Source organism: Lygodium microphyllum, chromosome 8, assembly GCF_053477565.2.
Source record: "Lygodium microphyllum isolate KBCC chromosome 8, Lygodium_microphyllum_v1.1.10, whole genome shotgun sequence".
NCBI classification, from domain to species: domain Eukaryota; kingdom Viridiplantae; phylum Streptophyta; class Polypodiopsida; order Schizaeales; family Lygodiaceae; genus Lygodium; species Lygodium microphyllum.
The window spans coordinates 106,912,868-106,934,903 of NC_141142.1; the positions used below are offsets into that span (position 1 = coordinate 106,912,868).

General features: G+C 38.8%; 1 protein-coding gene across 1 annotated transcript; it reads left to right on the plus strand.

The window, feature by feature from the left end:
• The first annotated feature begins 18,053 nt into the window (after positions 1-18,053).
• LOC148032702 (uncharacterized) lies at positions 18,054-22,010 on the plus strand. Its single transcript, XM_087683336.1, has 3 exons — positions 18,054-18,307; positions 21,432-21,522; positions 21,604-22,010. The coding sequence occupies exons 1-3, from the start codon at positions 18,232-18,234 to the stop codon at positions 21,722-21,724; spliced, it is 288 nt and encodes a 95-aa protein (XP_087539462.1). The 5' UTR covers positions 18,054-18,231; the 3' UTR covers positions 21,725-22,010.
• Positions 22,011-22,036: the final 26 nt, after the last annotated feature.

Consider the following 22,036-nt stretch of genomic DNA (forward strand, 5'->3'; position numbering starts at 1 on the left):
ATCAAAACAAAGGGACTTCACAAGGATAAGTTAAGCTAGCCCAAGGTCAACGTTTGCCTAGTTAAGGAAGGAGGGCAAAAATAAATGCAGTTGAAAACTTCATACCTATGAGAAGTAATTCAGGAGTACCTAGGTGTTTCCACTGTAATGAGCCATGCCACTTTAAAAGATAGTGTCCAAAGCTTGGCTAAATTCTTCGCTAAGGACAATACAGAGGTCAAAACCAAGCTTCAATTGCAAAAGGAAAAGCATATGTTGAATTCTTAAAGAGCTTGAAGAAGAGGGAAACCAAACTATGGAAGGTGATATGGAGAAGGCATCAGTTCACCTCACCCTCCATAAGAAAGGCCCAAATCGCCAGTTTTCAGTGATTCAAACAGCAGCATAATATTAGGGTAAGTCCTTTAAGATTCTGATTGACTATGAAAGCACACACTCGTTCATATCACCAAAGTGTGCCAAGAAATTAGGTATAGATACAATACCTACATCTAGGTTACTCGTGAAACTTGCTAATGGAAAAGAAATCCTATCTACTCAGCAAACTTGCAAAGTGACATTTAGCCAAGGGGTTAAGAAAATGATTACCTGTGTATCTCATAAAATTAAATAATGTTGAGTAGAATAATCAAGACAAGGGAGAGCCATATTGGATGAAGGAATATAATGACATCTTCCCAAAAAAGCTGACTGAACTACCACCTTGAAGAGAAGTCGATCACGAGATCAGACTTGAACCATAAGCCACTCCAATTGCTATGAGTCCGTATAATATATCTATCTCTAAATCAATTGAGCTAAAAGAGAAACTCAAGTAGTTACTAGAGCAAGGATACATCAGACCCAATAATCCGCCATGGGGAGCCCCAATACTGTTTCAAAAGAAAAGGACGGAACTCTCTCCCTTTCCATTGATTATCGAGATCTAAACCAGGTAACAATCAAGAACAAGTATTTGATCCCAAGAATAGATGAGCTACTTGAAAGGCTGCAAGGGGAAAAAGTATTTTCCAAGATTGATCTCCGATCTGGTTATTACCAAATAAGCATCAAGGAAGAAGATATTCTCGAAACTGCCTTCAATACCAAATATGGTAATTTTGAAGTTCTTGTGATGTCTTTCGATCTAACTCATGCCCATGCTACATTTAACACATTACTGCAGGACATTTTTCGGCCTTATCTTGATGAGTTTGTCCTAGTCTTCTTTGATAACATCAAACATACTCCAAGAGAGACAAAGACCATGAGCTACAATTGCACATTGTGCTAGACACAATGAGGATGCACAAGCTCTATGCGAAAAAAAAGAAGTGTGCATTTTTCAAAAGATAGATGGAATATCTTGGATTCATAGTATTTGCTAAAGGAATCTTTGTGGACCCCCAACCAAAGTTAGAGATGTTCAAGAGTGGCAACCTCCAATGGTAGTTAAGGAAGTGAGAAGTTTTTTAGGGTTGATTGGATGGTATAGAAATTTCATAAAAATTTACGCTCTAATAGTTGCACCTCTCACTAATTTGTTGAAAAAGCAAACTGCTATTGTTTGGATGCCCATTGAGCAAGCCAATTTTGAGTAGCTCAAGAAAATATTGGTAACAATACCCATTTTAAAGCTACTTGAGATAAGGCAAGAGTTTGAGGTCGTAACAGAGGCAAGTTCTCTTGCAATAGGTTGTATGCTTATGCAATAAGGTCATTATATAGCCTATTCCTCAAGGAAACTGAAAATCCATGAGAGGAATAACACCACCCATGATCTTGATCTATTAGTTGTGATCCATGCTCTCAAATTGTGTCGACACTATCTACTTGGAAGCAAGTTTACTTTGGTCACTAACCACAAAAGTCTCAAATGGATCTTTACTCGAGCACCAGACCTCAACATGAGGCAGCGTCGGTGGATTGAAGTCTTGAAAGCATTTGATTTTGAAATCAAGTTCACACCTGGAAAGGAGAATGTGATTGCTGATGCATTAGGTCGTAAATTTTTTCTGAATGCACTTATCATGGACAAGCCATCTAAAGGAGAGAATTTAGCTACCATCGTATCGATGCCTAGCAATCCACTCCATTGAGCTAGCCAACGAAGGGGCAAACAAGGATCCTAAGTATCAATTAATGCTCAGAGAAATCCTAGTTAAGGACACTGATCCTAAGCTCGGAGTCAAATACCAAAATTTCACTATGGATAATGGACTTGTCTATTTTAGGACAAGGCTTTGCATTCCTCTCAGTCAAGTGCTGAAAGAGAAGATATTATGGGAAGCCCATGACTCCACGTTTTCAGGACACCTTGGCTATGCAAAAACTCTTAATGCAATCAAGAAAAGTTACTACTAGGAAAGACCGAAGCATGATGTATTGAGATATGTTACTAAATATCTAAGTTGCCAGCGAATGAAAGTTGATCATGTCAAAATGCTAGGCAAGCTCCAGCCACTTGACATTTCATAGATGAAATGAGAGTTCATCGATATTGATTTCCTAGTTGGCTTACCTTCTGCTTAAGGAGGATATAATTCAATCATGGTGATTGTGGATATGCTAACAAAGGTCACTCATCTTATTCAAATCAGACCAACTACAAAGCTTCAGATATTGCACACCTATTTGTCAAAGAAATCTTTAGGCTTCATGGATTGGCTAAATGGATCGTTAGTGATCATGACTCTCTGTTCAACTCACATTTATGGAGAATCCTATTTGAAGCAATTGGAACCTAGGTTTGCTTTAGCATAGCTTACCATCCCCAAACTGATGGTCAAACAAAGCGGGTTAATCAAGTCATTGAAGATATACTAAGAGCTTACTGTTCCAGAGAACTGACAAGGTGGATACAGTATTTGCCCCTAGTAGAATTTTCCTACAATGCGTCATATGACCAGAGTTTTCAAATGACTCTGTTTCAAGCATTGTATGGGCAAGATTGTTTGATGCCACTAAATTTCTCTGATCCAAACCTAAAGGTTGAGGCTTCTAAGAAAATGCTAGAAGACATGGATGATTGGGTCAAAACTATGAAATGACAAGACATTCAAGCTACCAAAGACCTCCAGAAAGCTTATGCTAATCTAGGACGGTAGGAGTGTATTTTCCAAGAGAGAGACATGGTTTTCATCCATGTACGCCCAATGAAGGGTTCTTTGTCATTAAGAAAGTTCAAAAAGTTGAGTCCAAGGTATTGTGGACCATACATGGTGCTCAAACACTTAGGATTTTATGCCTACAAATTGCAAGTTCCTGATCATGTGAAAGTCCATAATGTATTTCACATTAGTCTTCTGAAAGCTTGATTTAATGAAAACCCTAAAATGGGGTGCGATTCAAGAGAGTTTAGGGAAACCCTAATTTGGAAGTGTCCATTCTCATCTATAAATAGATAGGCTGCGCCCATTCAATCTCAATCCCATTTGTGTAGGTTTTTTACCATTGAGTGCAAATTTTAGCCATCAGTCCACACACACGTGGTTGTCCAGCTCCATTGATTACTGGCACTCCATTTGCTGCTACTCTAATGTATGGAGTCCCTTGCTATAGCTGCCACCCACCACTGAGAGACACTCTTCCAAGCTATGTTTGGCATCCACCACCCATCACCACCATCTTCCTCACCTTTTGCAGCTTGCGTTTGGTTCCAAACTAGCCACGTGTTAGTTCCTACACACTCCAATTGCTTGCATTTGGTATCATTCCCTCTAGGTGACAGGTGTTGGTGCTCTCATCTTGGCGGCATCTTCAGCTTGCGTCTACACTCATATAGGGGCCGCCTTCCATCTTCCACACCTCTCCTACTTGCGTTTGGTACTCCATGCCCTTTTGACACTTGCATTTACAACATCCTCTTCGTCCTGCACTCCGACTCGTGGTCATAGACTTGGGATCCATCTACAATGGATGTCACTTTCCGATACTCTACTCTGCCCTTGGGCACACTATATACTCTTACATTCATTTATATCATTCATTCGCTTCAGAGTTGTGTTCTTTCTTTGCCTTCTTCAATTTGTGTTTGAGTTTCTATGTTTGAGTTTTGAGTTTTGCGTTTTAGGGTTTGAGTTTTTTGCTTTCTGTGTCTGCGTTTGTCTCCTTGTGCTTTTGTTGTAGATTTACACTCTATGTTTCCTTAGTGCAAACCCTAGCAATGATTCTACAATCTTCTTCACATGTGCACTATGTTATTCTTTTAACAATATCCTCCTATAAGTTAGATAAAAATGCTTGATGAAGGTGGTGAAATGTGCAAGCAAAGATGCTTATGATGCAGAGCTACCTAAGGTCATGTGCTTACTGCTAGCCTCTAGGTGCCATGCTCATACAATAGGGCAGTGGAGCATTGTCGCAGACTTGATTCCATTTTCATATGGCCCTTGTATTAGACTCTCTTTTGCTATATTGTGATATACAATTGTTGTCCTATACAAGGGTTGTATTGTACTTTATCATGGCCTCTTTTGACTGAGGTGGTTATTAACCGAACCTCAGTCTTCTAGGGAAAAATAACAAATGAAACTAGAGAGACACATGCAAACATTTGCAATGAAAAGCAACAAAGCAACACGGCAACAAATTGTTAGAATGACACAACATGGCAATGAAAGCCATAGACCAAATAAAACACATGAATATATAAACAGAAATGAGAACAATGGAGTTGACTCCACTAGTGTGCATCCAAAGCAAATGCAATAGCCATCACCATAGCAAGGAGGAAGCAAGAACAAAGCAACCTCTCTCCATGTCCAAGCGCAAGCATCTAGGAGAGTGCACAAAGGAAGAGAAACACAAACACGACTTATGTGGCAAATCAAGATCATATTCTTGATGACCAACAAATTGTAATGCCCGGTCAAGGAGCCCTTGACCTCTAGTGCTTGATAAGATTCCAGATGTAAAAGAGAAACCTCTGAGAAACAGAACCATTAGAGAGTATCTTATCTAGTGGAAAGACTATCCTGAGGAGGATGCCATCTGGGTAGAAGAGATAGCTCTAAAAAAACAATTTCCCTAATTCTTTTTGAGATGAGGACATCTCGATTCCTCTAAGAAGGAGAGGATGTAATATTCCCGGCACAGCACTTTATATCAAGAAACAAATTCGAGCTTTAGGTGTTTTAAAAATGACTTGTCGAGCTATCACATAAGTGACCGCATGTAATTTTCTTAATATTGAGTCTTGCATTAAATCAATTACACAATCCAACAAGAGAAGACAATTCAATGTTCCCATCTAACAAAAAGCAAAGACGCCTCGTAAATAATATTACAGTAACTTGATAATAATTTTTCATGCATTATATTTGATTTAGCATTCTCAACTCCTTTTAATGCGTCAAAGATTGCATTGATTTCGTAACCGCAAGACAATTCGCAAAAGCCTTAATCGGTAGATGAAGAACACGCAAGAATGAGCATGATACTGAATGAGTTAAGTATCAAAGATTATGACATGACTTTATAAACTAGATAAGTCATGAGGTAACGTGGCCAAAAACCACCAGATCAAGTCGTTTTGAAGAAAAAAAAGATGTTTTTGAAAAAATATGCCAAAATTCATGACGTTATTAAGGCGTGGAGAGAGAGAAATCAGAAAATAATCATCCCCATGCCACCATCCAACAAGTAGGCTATCAAAATGCATTTTTAATCAAGCTCAATTGGCTCTTGGCAAGTTGCCAAAAAAATGAGTCAACTGCATGCTCCCCCTCATGCCTATAAATACACCCCCTCTCGTTCAGAAAGAAAGTAAGAAGGAGGACCTCCTGATGATGGAAAATTTTCTCTACTTCTCTTATCCATTGAAGCTTTGAGCTTGAAAGAGGAAAATACCCCCCTTCTACCTCATTTTCATTTTCTCTATCCCCTATTACGTCTTCGTCCCATACAGCCATATTGCCAAGCAAAATGTTGGTGAAATTTTTGTGGACAACCATCAACTCTCCTTGAACTACCACGTCATTTTTGCCTGACACCCAACGGCTCCATGAGGTTGCAGAAATTCAAAAAGCCCATTTGAAGCAAGGGAAGCAAGGAATGCGGCCGATGGAGAAAATGACGAGGTAGGAATTGGCAAAACCCCATCAAAACTACAAACCTGGTAGAGGTAACATCTCCTCGGTTTGGGAAAAATTAATGTTTTATAAGCTTATCACTATATTTGGCTTTAAACGATTATAAACACATTTTAAAGAAAATGCACGGAACCGTTGCTTTAGGAAAACAACCTAAGTAATATAATATTTAACTATTTAGTGAAAAGACTATTTCACTTGGAAAATGATTATATGTATGTTATTAAGAAAATATTGTAATTATGGTTTATTTTATGATATTTATTGTTATTTCATAAATGACACATGTGAACATAATAACAAAAAAAAGATAGACGTTGTTAGGCAAGGGAGTATTTTATAAAATTTCCTTGAAAGTGACTATCTCTATTTCATTTTGCTAATGATAAATAGAAGCATATGAATTTTATAATAATTTATAGATAATTATTTAGATAATACCATGAAATAATCGATGCATTATATCAACAAAAACTGTTTAGGAAAATATATACTAGATGCACATAAATTAGGTGCATAGTAATATAATTCCATGTTTGAAAGATGAAAGAAAAATTGCACTTATGATTTTTGCATTGCCTAAGATAAAGTTTTCAAAAAAATAATCAGCATTACACTTAGGACATAGCTAAATGAAAATTGATCTTTCTAGATAGCGTTGAAAGTTTGACAAATGGTCGAACATTGTTGATTAAACCATAGAATATGAGTATAATAAAATAAAAATTATTTTCTTGCTGAAAACATATGCAATGTTAGTATTAATGATTATATTAGCGAGAGCGTCAATATCATGAGTTGACCCACGTATGAATCAGCAAGAAAATCTAACCTAAAATATAAAGAATGTTGAAGCAAAAACAAGTATGAAATACTCGATAACCCTCAAACTATTAGTATCAAGAAATTAAATAAATATCAGAAGTTTGTAGGACTTGTTGGACATTGATAAGAATTTGTTGATACAAATTCTAAAGTCTAAAGAGTCTTGGAAAAGCATTTAAAATCCTGATGAGCGTGGGTTAGGGTAGGACAACACATGAATTACCTGCCAAAGGTATAAATATCCATATTATCTTTTAGGGTGGAGATCCAAGCAAAACCTTAAGAATAAGGTGATAACTTAAAAGAGAAACCCTAGATTTGGGTGGGGCTACTTCCTATGCTAAAAACACTTGTTGCTATTTCTTTTTGATTTGTGTATGCATTGATGGTTGCAAATGAAAGATTGATTGTGCTTGCAGCAGTTAGAATTGATTGTAAATATATAATCAGGATAATAAGAAGAAAGATCGCGCTATGCGTCCCCCACATCTAGACGCAGAACCCTGCTCCAAAAGGGGGATTGTTTTGTACTGTTACGAGGAGCTTTGGACCCCAGCCCCAATGGCGAGAGGTCGCTTGGTGAGAAATCAATTAGGTAGGAGGAGTTAGGAGTGCCAGGGGGACTTTAGCCATAAATCTCTCAATTGCTCCTAGGAACTACTTGACCTTCATACAAATCAGGATGGGATCATGGAGTCCCTAGTACTAGTGAAGGGATTGAAATCTTGGAGGGTTTCTTTCTTTTACGCAGACATAAGGGATTTTCCGGTGAATGGAGGTTTATCTTCTACATAGGCACAGAAGGAAAAAATCATTGTAAATAACTTTACAAAATAATAAATAAATATATTTTGCCAAAAGATTGTTTTCTCTGTCTTTTTGTTGTGCCGTAAAATTACGCGAAGGAACATGTGATAATGGATTAATTAACGAAGTTGCTTTTATATGCCATAACTTAATGTGATAGGTAATTAGAAAACTAAATAAAACCATTTGTGGAAAGCGGGTGGGCGAGATCCCTGATGACAGATCTGTCCTGCGGATGGGTGTTCATGGTAAGCTGGGAGCTTCTCTCAAGAGATTGAACAAAACGTTAATTAGGAAAAATTAGGTAGAGTTGAGCGTTGACTTACTTAGGGTTAGGTCTTAAAACCTTGATAAAAATTTAACTTAGGGGAAAGGTGCGGTGGTTGTGCTAGAACTCCGTTAAGGTTCCTTGAATCCTAACTAGTTATCGGAAAAAAGCATTACACTGCATGAACCAAGGGTAACTATGATTGCTCTAATCGAACGAGAAAGCCCTTGTGGGACACCTTCGATGGAGCTAGCTGATGTATCAAGACCTCAGTTGTCAAATTAGGACCCCAAGCTTGCAGGTTGATCCTTGTGGGGACAGGTGGTACCTTCCGTTATGGGGTTCTCGGAAACCTAGATGATAGACTTGGTGCATTCTCGTGCCGAGTGCCGGGCAAAGCCATCTAGGATAGTTCCTCGATGGACCACTAAAACGTGCTGCCAAGGATTTGTTAGGTAGGCACTGACATGTAATTGCACACTTATACATTGCAAGTATTGAATGCCTATCACTGCTACTTTATTCTTTATTATTTCAGTGACTATTGAATAAGGGAAGGCCAATCAAACATTGTGACAATTGGAGTTCCCATATACAATGTCTCTCTCTCTTACTCTCTTGCTCCATCCACCATAGCTCTTGCTCTACTCTTGCTTCTGCTTGTGTGCTTCCACTTGAGCTCTACCTTTCAGTTGATATCAAAGCTAACCATTCAAAGAGCTTCTTTATCCTTTCCTTTAGCTCGAATTTAAAGCTTCAACTCAAGGTTTCATGGTAGCCATTGTTTCTTCCTCCCTGAGGTATGCATTGCATCTTTCCTTCTTCCAGCTTGTTCCACCTTACTCTCGGCTTATTGAGAAGCTTCCCAAGGCTTAGTACAACCTCGTTGAGTGCTTCTTAAGCTAAGGAGCAGTCATTCCGTCCATTTTTGGGTGGATATAGAGCATGCTATAGAAGTCATAGATAGCTATGCTAACTAGAATTGTCATATTTTGCTATAACTTTTGCATACTGTATTAGATTCGAGCATTCTATAGTTAGAACAAAGAGCAAAACAAAAGCTGCAAATTTGAATACTCTTAGAGTTGATTCTATGAAGTTTTCCGTTGTCTATTTCATATAAAACAAAACAGTTCTAGTTTGGATAGCAAATTGTAAATTACATAATGTATGTTTGATGCTTTTGGGATGCCAATTTGATGCCCAAATGGTATGGTTATGCTTTTGGGATGCTATTTAGATTTTTTAGAGCTTGATTCACTTGGTTTTATAGAGGCTTATTACTTTCATAATAGTTTGGATATTAAGCATACAACAATGAACTTCATGATTTGAATGACTATTACTCCTACATGGTATTTCTGTATGCTACATGTTTGCAGTGATGTCTAGCAAAGATGTATGAGGCAAGATATGGTTATGACATGTTGTGGCACTTGGATTTGAGCTACATTTGATGTAATTGGGCCTTTGTGAGTTGCTTTGAGCTTTTATGCTTACTCACTTATATATATTGCAGCTTCATTTAACACTTATACTCTCAGATATATTTGTGATGTGCTTGGGCTTTTCAGATGCTTTGATGCATATCTCTTGAGCTTTGCTTACTCACTTTTCATTATGAATTTGCTTGTAGTGGGAGATGCTTTTACTTATTCAGTAGAGCTTGGCTCTTTGAGATAGTGAGACTCTTGGCTCATGTCTATCCTCTCTTGTATGCTATTGGACATAGTTACCCCAACCTGTGGACTGATTTGATTCTGTATGCTTTGGACACTGACACTTACCTCTACCAGTATTTTATATGTGATATATAGGCTTATGGGATGTATAGTTTAGTGATAGTTTGAGTTTGTGATAGTCTTTGATATTTGTGGTCTATTCTTAGTCACTACTATTAGTTGCATTCTTTGTATATCCTGGCCGCTACTTGAATATCTATGGTAGTGGGAGCTTACTTTCTTGGCTATTTTCCTAGAGTTGGATTGATACATACTCCTATTCTTATTTCAATATTGATATAATTCTAGTTTTTAGCATTGTTTTGGAGAGAAGACATTATACTTTGGCAATATAATGCTTGTAGTTAGTGGATAGCTCGATACTTTTTAGTGCCATATTGAGGCCTTTACACTGTGGTCTAATATGACCTAAAGGTTAGGCTTTGCACTATGACCAAAGATTAGGCCACAATGCCAGCATGTTGATAAGCGCAAGAAGAAAGATAAGAGCAAAGTGCAGGATAAGTTTGATGATCTAGTATTATTCCTAGTTAGTACAATGAAAAATTTGAGGTGATAAACGCCTTGGAGCTTGAGTTTGATGATGATTATATCTTGCTAGCTTCTTCTCATGATGCTAATTAGTTGCCTCATCCATTTCTTCTCAATGTTGGCTACTTGATTTGGGGGAATTTTTTTCATGTTACCCTGCATAAGGATTGGTTTCGTTCCTATCACAACATGACAAGTTCTGTGAGACTAGGAATTGACTTGTCATTGGATATAATTGGTATTGGTGATGCTAGATTGTAGTTTGCTTCAGGTAGCCCTTTTGTTTTGCATGATGTACACCATGTTCCGAATTTGACTAAAAGTCTACTCTCTGTGCTCAACAATTGGATGATGTAGGATATCATGTATCTTTTGGTAATTTCGTATGGAAGATTACCCGTGGGAATCTTATCTTTGCTCGAGGTGCTAAGGCTAGTAGCCTCTATCCCTTGCTTGGATCTAGTTCTCTTGACTATGTTTTGGTTGTGGTTGACATACCACATGTATCTTTATACCATCATCACCTTGGGCACATCTCCTTAAAAGAAATTAAAATGCTTTCTCATTTGTAGTATCTTCTACCCTTTGACTACAACTATTTTGATTCATGTAATCATTGTCTCTATGGCAGGCAGACACATAGTTCTCATAAGAGGTCTAGTATTATGTGTATGGGTGAGCCTCTAGCTCTTGTTCATTTTAATGTATGTGCTTCCATGCCTTGTCAATCACTAGGTGGCATGAAGTACTTTATGATTTTCATTGATGATTATTTGCATAAGTTCTGGGCATATTCCATAAAGTAGAAATTGGATGTATTGGTTTGGCTACCTTTTAGTGTTAGCTTGCTTTTGTTGAGAACCAGTCTAAGTATGGGTTGAAATACCTAAGGTCATATAATGGGAGTGAATATGTCTCTAAATCATTTGAGTATTTTTATGATGAGTGGGGTATTAAGTGTCAATTGATTGCCCCTTATACCCCACCCCAGAATGGTGTTGCAAAGTGCACGAATAGGATGGTTCAAGAGAGAGTCTGTATAGTATGCTTAGCCGCCAAGTAGGCTTACCATAGTATTATTAGACTAAGACAGTAACTACTATTGTATACTTGATAAACAAATCCCCATACATTGCTATTGGTTGTCACGTTACAGAGGAGGCATGGTCTAGAAAATCTCCATCACATACTCATTTGCATGTCTTTGGATGTGAGGCTTTTTGCCATGTTCCAAGGAAAAATGCAATAAGCTGCATCATAAATCAATGAAATGCATCTTTCTTAGCTATGGAGATTCGAGTGAGATGGGCTATCACGTATGGAATCTGTAGGCTAGGAAGGTCATCTCTAGCCATAATATTGTTTTCCATGAGGAGAAAATGCATAAATAGCATGAGCAAGTAGTTGAGGTATGTAGAGTGTTATTTCAAGAGGTGCCTCCTATTACTATATAACTGGCTAGACAACCTGCAAAAATTGATGTTCTAGTGGCCCATGATCATGATGTTGGATAAGATGTATAGGCCTCAAAGCCTATTTTGTGATGATCTACTAGATATATATGTTAGCTGGATCGGTTTGCTCCCTCCATAGTTTATGTTATGGTGATAGATGCTAGTGGGCCTCTTAACTATGATAAGGCCATGTCCAAAGGTGATAGTCACTCTTGGAAGAGGGCCATATAGTCAAAGTATGACTCATTGCAAAATAGGATTTAATTCCTTTGCCTAGTGAAAAGTGTGCTTTGCCATGCAAGTGGGTATACAAGTTGAGGACACCCAAGTCGGCATATAATGCCAAATTAGTTACAAATGGTTTTAAGTAGGAGCATGGTGTTGACTTTCATGAGGTCTTCTCTCATACTGTCAAGATGACTATTCCATGCTTAGTACTCGCCTTGGTTGCACAATTAGATCAAGTCCTTTATTAGATGGATATAAAGATGGCTTTCTTACATGGAGACTTGCACGATGAGATTTATATGCACTAGCCTAAGGGCTTTGAGGAAAAAGGCAAGGAACACCTAGTGTGCAAGTTGAGAAAGAGCCTTTATAGCCTTAAGTAGGCACCTAGGGAATGGTACCACAAGTTTGATACTTTCATGCATCACAAGGATATACACATAGTGATATGGATTGATATCTGTACAGAAGAAGGCTCATGATGGTAGCCTTATTATCTTAGTACTTTATGTGAATGCTATGTTGATTGCTGGGAGAGCTCATGATGAGTTGGATGCCTTGAAAAGTCAGCTCAAGAAGAGCTTTGAGATGAAGGACATGGGACAAGTCTCACATATTCTCGACATGCATATCACATGTGATCACTCTAAGGGGCTCCTTTACTTCTTGCAGAAAGAGTACATCTAGAAGGTCCTTGAATGATTTCATATACAATATGTTAAGCATTTGTAGTGGGAGTTGTAGCACACTATATTGCTACATCTAACCGATGACATCGAGATGCTATGAAGGGTATGATGAGGTATCTGAAAGGCACTGTAAATATGAGCATTTGCTATGGTGATCTGAATACTACAATTGTAGGTTACACTTACTCCGACTATGTAGGGCATGCATATATAGAAGAAAGTCCATCTTTGGGAGTATCTTCACTTTTGCTAGAGATGCTCTTTCTTGGATGTCTAAGGTGTAAAAATACACAACCTTATCTACTACTCAGGCAGTGTATGTTGCAGCCACTATTGAGGCTTGCAAGGAGGCCCTATGGTTAGGTAATATATGATAGGCCTTGGTATTACTATTACTCCTATACTACATGTGGATTTTATGATTGCTATTCAATCGGCTAATAATCCGCTGATCTTCCATATAAAGACAAACAACATTGAGGTGTGCTGTCACTTCATTAGGGAGGTGGTAGAGGATGAGTCTATCAAGCTTGTTAAGATTTCAAGTGATAAGAATCCTATAGATCTACTCACTAAAAGTATCTCAATAGAATATTTTGCCTTCCCTAGGAAGATGAGAGGCCTAGGATGAGATGACTTCTATTCCTCATCTTGTTGTACTTTATATACATTTATACTTTGTTATTTTTTCGTGTTCTCTCCTCACTAGAGACGCATTCACATTTAAGTGGGAGGTTCTGGGAGGCAAATGTATTTGTGCTTACGCTACTTTATGTTTATTTCACACACCGTGACTACACACTTGTCTATTGCAAGTGAGGCGAGCACCCATCATTGTCACTTTATTCTTTAGTTTTTCACTGAAATAGGGAAGGCTAATCACACATTGTGTCTGTTGGAGTTTCCACATATGGTGTGTGTCTCTCTCTTGCTCTCTTGCTCCATCTGCTATAGATCTTGCTTTGCTCTTGCTTTCACTTGTGTGCTTCCACTTGGGCTCTACCTTTCAATACTTATATTGCCAATCGATTAGTATAGTCGGTAATGTAATGTTTGACTTAGTCAGCCACATTCCTTTATATTGTACCTTATCTATACTTTGTGTACACTACATTGTGTGACGAAGAAAGAAGAAAAACTAATAAGAAAATTTTTTGGCCTCCATCTCTTTTCTTGTGTTCTTGAGTGAGCCTTTTCTTGTGCATATTGTGTGTGTCCCTAGCTTCTCTTTTCAGTTTTTTTCACCATCTACATAGGGCCCATCAGGGGCAAGACATGCCTAGGGAGTCTTAATTCACCTATGGTTAGGCTTGTCTTTTTAAGTCACTTACATTTTCCTTCCTATTCTTCATTCCCTTCACCTAGTGCTGCCAAACATCCATTTCGAATGCAAGGTGGAAAAGGAATTTGAATAAGAAGAGACCAATTACTTCAACAACTACTAGCTATTGATCCATTAGAGAACCCTTCCTTCGAGGTTTGGTTGTCCATCCTACCCTTTAGGTCTCTCTACATGAATGTCCATCCTACCATTCAAGTCTCCCTATGATCTTCTTCAAGCATCCCTTTTTCTTAGCAATGACAACTTTTCCAGTTGACAAGAAGAACCCCTTGGAAATGTCTTCTAAGGAAGTAATAACCTATGTAAGACCTTGCACACACATTGTAATTGTATAATAATTGTTACATAATCTATAAAGAATTGGGGATTTCAAGTGCGGGACAACACCCCGAGCTTGTTAGGAGTTTGAAATATCTCCCAATCTAACAATATATATTCTATGCATGTGCAAAAGAAGACTAGCACTCCCTTAGGAAAAGAACGTGCGCAAGGTTTTACTTTGAAGGTATAGAAGTTCATGGAGAAACTATCCAGAACCCCTACTTCAATAAGAGAAATCCCATCTTCTACAACCTCCAATCCATTATCCATTCCCTTTAAAGTCTGATCCAACAACAAGAGACCATGAATTAGATGTATCAACATTAGCCATGTCATCATCCCCAAGCCTTGTCAGTAACAACAACTTCAACCACCATCCACCACATACCAAGAAAGTTTTCATCCTCACTAGCAATTAAAACTATTACTCCTCCAAAGGACCACCTCATAATTATCCCAAGTATTCCACATCTACAAAGTATGCTATAGCATGCTACCTTCAATGGTGAGTGACTAAGGACTAGCACTCAATAGTGAGGGGAGTAATATTAACCCTTTTTAACTTAGCTACAATAGCCAAAATGAGTAAACAGATGCCAAAATGTGACATGAAGGTATCCATAAGTACATTGATATTAGCCAAGTGATAAAAACTGAAGTTAGAAGTGGAAAAGCACTCTCGGAACCCAAAAAGCTAGAAATGACATGTAGATGTCAGGTGCCCCATTAAATTTAATGTCTAGTACCCATGAGTACACTTTGTAGTATCATTTCGAGCATAAGACTCACTTCTATGCAAACTATAAACTAAACTTACACCACATAAAGGTGCTACATGTATACGCGCTAGTTAAATTAAATTTAGATGTGGTTGATGAGTTAATGAAAACTCGAAGGTTTTATGCATCAAAGAGCTGGTTGCCCAAGAGAAAGTGGTGCTATCCACATGTAAAAAGCCTAATTCACATTTAAAGTGGAAAATCAATCAAAAAAATCTTTATTATGGCTTCAAAGTTAAACATAGCTTATCTTTCTCTTGCTTTTATATTCTCTATTGCTTCACCTAAGAGCTCACCATCAATGAGAAGTGGGCATCGTTATCCCCTAGGTGTATTGTGAGAAGGAGACCACCTTCCATCTACTTGCTTACTTGCTTTTATGCTATGATTTCTTTCATTTGTTATTATTTGTGTGTGTGTGTGTGTGTGTGTAGAGAGAGAGAGAGAGAGAGAGAGAGAGAGAGAGAGAGAGAGAGAGAGAGAGAGAGAGAGAGAGAGAGAGAGAGAGAGAGAGAGAGAGAGAGAGAGAGAGAGAGAGAGAGAGGTTTTATTATAGAGATTTAACACACACACACACACACACACACAGAGCTTGTCATGGCATGGAGAAACATGGTGTAGAGGCTGTTGTCTCATGCATGAAGCTCATGAAGATTGAGAAGCACAAAGCTGTGAAGATGCAGTGTGTGCAAGGAGCAAATTTTCTTTGGCAACCCCCTATTTTTGTTCCACATAGTTCACTTATTCCACCCTTTACCATTGCTACCATCACCACCACCATTGCATTGCCGTTGCCACCACCACCACCACTACCACTAGCATATTGTTTTTCCCCTTTTTTTTCCCCTCCTCAACCTACTTTTTTCATTTTTCTCCCTCTTTTTCTCTCTATTTGCAACTCCTCTTCCCCACATGATCTCTCTCCCCACATGATCTCTCTCTCTCTCTCTCTCTCTCTCTCTCTCTCTCTCTCTCTCTCTCTCTCTCTCTCTCTCTCTCTCTCTCTCTCTCTCTCTCTCCAAACTCCTCCTCCAACTTCCATTTACTAACTATCTAGGGAAACTCTCTTTCCCTACTTACGTTCCTCTCTCACACACACATGCACACACACACACACACAAAATATCCTCTAAATCATAGTTCACATGCTCTATTTGCCCATTAGACTATATATTAAAAAAAACTTATGGTGGGAATAGTTTTTAAAATTCTTCAAAGATCCCTACCAAAATGCATTCTAAACTTTTAGAGTCTCGATTAGTCACAACATAGTATCAAAAGGTAGATCATAAATTCTAAATAGCTGCTTAATAAATTGATAAGGCAATTCAAAAGGTCTACCATAGAGTGGATCCTTAACTCTTGATTTTTGAAGTTTTCCAAAGAATATGTTTGTGCTACATTATAGCATAGAAGTGACTTCCTCGAAGCTCAGCTTGTTCACCTCACCTATTTAGCATCAACAATGGAATTCCTCTTTTATTATTGTATTTCATTATTATTTAAAACATTCTAGAAAGGTTTTCAAAGAGTGCTTTGTCAAAACCAACATTCTCAAACTCAAAAAGGCACTATTTTTGTGTATTTAATGCCTTAAGAATCATACACAACTCATTTTCTTTAACCATATGTTGAATTAGCGCACCCTTTAGTTGATTACTTTTAAATACAACATGCTTTACACTCTAGAATGAAGTTGCTCCTAAGCAAAATTACTAGTATAAGTCTCATAGAGAAGAAATGACTTTAGAGAAGTAAAACTAAAACTCTAGTTAAGAGAGAGAGAGAGAGAGAGAGAGAGAGAGAGAGAGAGAGAGAGAGAGAGAGAGAGAGAGAGAGAGAGAGAGAGAGAGAGAGAGAGATTTTCTTTGAAGGTCTTGCCATGAATATTTAAAAGCAATCTTCAAAATAAAAAGATAAGGATTACAAATTGAAGGTGTTATCCCAACAATTTTTAGGCCAAAGAGGGGGGCGCCCCCCTTTTGGCTAAATTTATGACAACACCCCTTGAGAGAACGAAGATGTTGCCATAAATTGTTTAAGGGAAGATGGCGCCCCCCTTTTTGTGCCTTTAAAAAATTAGAGGAAACACCTTTAACTATTGGCTCCCTTGACCTTCTCATTGAAAAAGTATTGTCCTGTGTGTGTGTGCCTGTATGCACATGTGTCTGTCTATCTTTGTCTCACTCACTCACTCACTCACTCACTCACATAAAAGTAGTGTTATCTCTCTCTCTCTCTCTCTCTCTCTCTCTCTCTCGTCCTAATGCTCCTCTAAATGTGACTAGTTAGTCTAGCTTGCATTGCTTACTTCAAGTTTTTCCTAACACAGCCACCTATCCTCTCTCTCTCTCTCTCTCTCTCTCTCTCTCAATGTAGTTTATTATGACATTTGTAATATCCATTGTGTGGGGTATGGGGGTAGGCTAGGTGGCTGTATATGTATGTTTGACGCTCAAAGTGTGTATAAAAACTTTTCCAACACCTTTGAGTTGTAGCATTACATAAATAAAAACTTTCCAACACCTTCAAGTTGTGGCATTATAGAATATGTCTTTTATGGTCTAAATTTTGCAATGTTAAAGGATATCTTTTTGTATAACTCTTAACTTTGATGGGAAAAAGAATAATTAGTGCATTAGTTACAATACTTATAAGGTATATTAGTGCAGTTGGCATCATTGTTGCAAAGCTCTCGAGGCTTCGCCTCTCTCTCTTCTCTATCATGAAATTTTTTTCTTTCCCCCATCCCTCTTCTTGATGAGTTCGGAGCTTTGTAGCTCCATCCACAAGTACCTAGACTACAAATCCCAGTTCCCATTGGTTTTATTTTCTCAGCTTTAGCTCATTGGACCCTCCTTAAATCTGCAAATTGAGCAATTTGGACATACATCTTTAAAAATTTTACACTACTTCAGAAATTTCCTTGAGAGTAAAGAAAAAGAGAACACGTGTGGATTCTAGCAGGCACACGTGTGCGTTGGCCCTATTTAACCAGCCAAAGACACCCGAGGACTCCCGGCATTGAATCACACACACACACACGCGGAGAATCACACACTCTGACAGGAGGGAGAGAAAAAACTGACTTGAGAGAGGGATTTTCATCGGTCGCGTCTTCCATCAGACACACATACAGACAGGCATCCCTTCTGGTCTCCAAGATTCGTGGCCATGGCGGAGGGCCATCAGCAGGGCACTTTGCAGGCAGTAAGACATTGGGTTTCTCAGCACAAGCTGCAAGCTGTCGGTACGATTCCTCCATCCTTGCTGTTTTTCCCCCCCTCCCGTGTATTCTTTCCTTCCGATGTGTGCAAATTAGGGTAGAAATTGACTATGAGTCTTCGCAATCAAGCCTTTTTAGTTATTCGTTTTTATGAGTCAGCGCCTAGTCTGGACAGCATGCCTGAATTTTGTTAATTTCTGTAAGCATGGTCACCTTCAATTCATATGCTCTCTTTACCAAAGAGGTTTTGAAGTAAGCACAAGCATCCTAGGTTTTGAATGGGTGTCTGCGTACATCTATCACCGCGTTTTATTAATTTGCCAAAACCTACACGATGCTTGCCTTATGGGCAAGATCTAGGTTGAAGATGCATGTATGCAAGAAAGTGCAGGGTTGATACTAACTTTGCTTGTCTTGAGAGTTTACATATTCATTAAAAGGAGAAGGCGTTAAGGGAACAAACTGTCTTAACTGTGCCAGCTTCTCTATATTATTGTCATGTGTGGGGATGGAGCTTTTATTTTGGGAAAACCAACTGTTTGTTTCTTTTTTGGATTGAGAATTTTGGGATGTCTGTTGGAAATGCCTCCCAAGGCCTGCTCCTCAAACCTTCCTTACAAGGCCAAGTTTCAAAGCTTTTGATTACCTTTAGGTTTTAGGTAGGCTTCACTCCAGATCTTATGTAGGGAACCTCTATATGGAACGTTTGCAAACCATCAACAATTTATGCATCTGAAAATTGCTGGCAGCATGTGCTGGTCAATATAATCTGCAAGTATTGGCTTTGCTCCTAAGTCTTCTCTACTTACATAGCTGAGTGTGATTTACTCTGAGATGCGTCTCTCCTTACGTAGCTCATTGATCATGAAAATTGTATGTGGGACAGCACATGCAACCAAACAAAAGAATGAATTATATCAGCATTACTTGAAAAGAAGCAAACATGAGAGGTTTCTCTTAGCTCAGGGTGTTTGTGTATGCCCTGAAATGCTGTATAGCTCAGATTGGCAATGGCTTTGTGAATAAGTTGATTTGAGATCTCAGAATCCATTCAAGATATGCTACATTTCAGCCAAGATGAAAGCATGCAGCATGTTTCCTTTGTAGCATGAAGGGATCCTATGTAGATGGATAGGTGGCTGCAGCCCTCCCAAAGAGGTCCACTAGCATAGAGATCAAATTTGCACCAATGCTTTGGTTGAGATGGCAAATCTTGTGGACTGTTGATTGTGCCGACCTGATCTTCTACAACAGGGAACAGAATCTGACTGATTGTGATAACTCTGGTGAGGCTACAGGTAGATTGTGTGTTCACGGCTGACTGAGACCACTTGAAGGCTGATTGTAAGGGCTGTCCTGATTGGATACCACATGGGGTCAGAATGCAGTGTGGATATGCTGCTGGCAGCCCATACCTTGTACATACTGATGTTACTGCTGCAATGTATGATTAGAGGATCATTTCCACATTTGGGTTCTCATGTCATTTTCTGAGCTCTGCATTAAGGAACTGGTCCTACAATAAGGCAATGAGAAATGTTACCATTGCACCTTTCCTCAAAGCACTGTACTCGCATAGCTTTCTTGTGTGAAAGGAAAAACCTTAGAAGCATTTTCTTCAGGGTCTTTTTTGGGGGAAAATGAATTTCTTTCTCTAGCTTTTTATCTAATGCCTGATTTCAAAGAAGTGGAAAAATCGCAAAGCTTCTTGCCAAAGGTGTTATTAGGCTGGTACAGAATCAGTGTGCCTCGTGCTCTGGATCCGCATGTTCTTCTATGAATGGTAGTGTTTTCCTGTAAGACATGGCCTACGGCACCATCTCTTAAGTTGGACTTTTCTGAGACCTGAATCTTCCTGATGAAGTCAAACCTGTGGGTTGTTGGAACCTGAGTGAGGTGTTCTTGTGGAGACATGCTTGAGTTCATGTGGGGTTTACTGTGTGAGGATCTGACTTGTGCGCTTTTGGTGCGAGGGGTAAAATTCAATATCAAACTCTGTTGTGAACGCGGCTATTGCTACTGGAGACTGTTTATGCTTATGTTCAGCTCTGAATTAGACTCGGCCAAATTTGCCAATGTGACCAGGAAGCTATGAATAGGGAGGTATGCAAATACGGAAATTTTGAAGAAACAGCATGATAAGTAAGATAGATAGTGAAGAAAGCCAATAGCATTGTGAAAATAGCTGCAGATACGCACTCTAGACTATTTTGAGGCAATGACAGCACCGTTTTCGCAGCTCTGTCAAGGTAAGCACATATCTGGAGCTGACCTTGCAGGCTTCCACCACACACTTTGTTCCATCTAAAATGAATTCAGCTGTATATGGTGGAGGTGAGAAATTGAGATTAGAATTAGAGTGCATTATGCCACCCATCAGTCACTGTGCATACCTGTGGGATGTGCCACAATGTATCTGGACTACTTCTGTACTTTGAGTGCCCACCTATCTAGAAACAGGCCTGCCGTACTGTTGCAATGAGACTATCCAGGTTGAGATGTTTTTATTGTTGTTATTGCCGCTCTGGCAGAGAACAGCCTTAACAACCCTCAAGCTAGAATTCCTGTAATAGAGTTTCTTGCATGTGCAAGCCTAGAGTTTAGCCTCTCCACTGCTTGTTGGCATGAGGAAAGGTGTGGTCCCAAGCTTTATTTGTTTACGCCTGATATACTGACATCTGGGCATGATGAAAGTAAAATGTACAACTCTGTTACCACATTTGAACCCTTCAATATGCAGCCAATCACATATGCAAGTATGATCAGTGCAAGAGACGGTTGTGGAGAATATATAATTTGTATGCGGCAGTGACTCAGATTATGGATGTTTAATACTTGACGACTGATATAAATAACTTATCTGCTTAATTCAGTTATGCAGCAACATGAGTTTGATCTGCCAATACACTCTGCATAGGCAGATATCGATAATCAAATATTGAACTGCTGAGAGTGAGCATTGAGATGCATTCATTTGCATTTCATGGTGAGTCTGTTGCGTGTCTCTCTTGATTGGGAATGTCATTATTGGTATGTGTCCATGTTCTTACGGCACTGCCTACTTTGTGTATACATTGACCTGCTGCTTTACTTTACAATGTGCCAATCTTGAATGATATGCCAACTCTGTTATCATCTGGATTTGCAGGTACGCTCTGGGTATCTGGTTTAGCAACCTCATTGGCATACAACTGGTCAAGACCACACATGAAGACAAGCGTAAAGATTCTTCATGCCAGGTAAGTGTTGGGTCTGTTTGGTTTTCACTTTGGGATACTTCTGAAATTTTTGGCGACTCAAATTCTTTTGGTGGTTTGCAGGGTTCATTCTCAGGCATTGACTCTGGCAGCTCTAGCTGGAGCTGCAGCAATAGAGTATTATGAGCACAAGTCAGGAGAGAAAGCCAAGCGGTATGAGAGACATTTTGAGTGGGAAAAATAACGTCTCAACTGCAGTAATAGGCATGCAATGCTATTTTTGTGGGAGTTCTCCCCTACCAGCAATTCCTTTAGTTCAGTGTACATTGTTGGCTTTTCATGCCACTTGAGAAATCATATGGAATAAAAGATTCTTAAGAGTTGTACATGCTTATTTAGTCAACATTATTCCCTGGAAAGGAGCTCCTACTTTGTAATATTGTATCAGGTCTCAACCTGAGAGGGTTAAGTTTTTTTGGTCTATTGGAATCATTGGAATTTATGTAATGGATGAAAGATGGTAACATGCAGAGCTCTGTGCATTGCCCACTACTTG

Bases quoted from the DNA above. Each gene is read 5' to 3' on its own strand.
- LOC148032702 (XM_087683336.1), top strand. From the start codon at position 18,232: ATGGCGGAGGGCCATCAGCAGGGCACTTTGCAGGCAGTAAGACATTGG. The intron at 18,308-21,431 runs GTACGATTCCTC...CTGGATTTGCAG, and splicing joins GCACAAGCTGCAAGCTGTCG to GTACGCTCTGGGTATCTGGT. The intron at 21,523-21,603 runs GTAAGTGTTGGG...GGTGGTTTGCAG, and splicing joins GTAAAGATTCTTCATGCCAG to GGTTCATTCTCAGGCATTGA.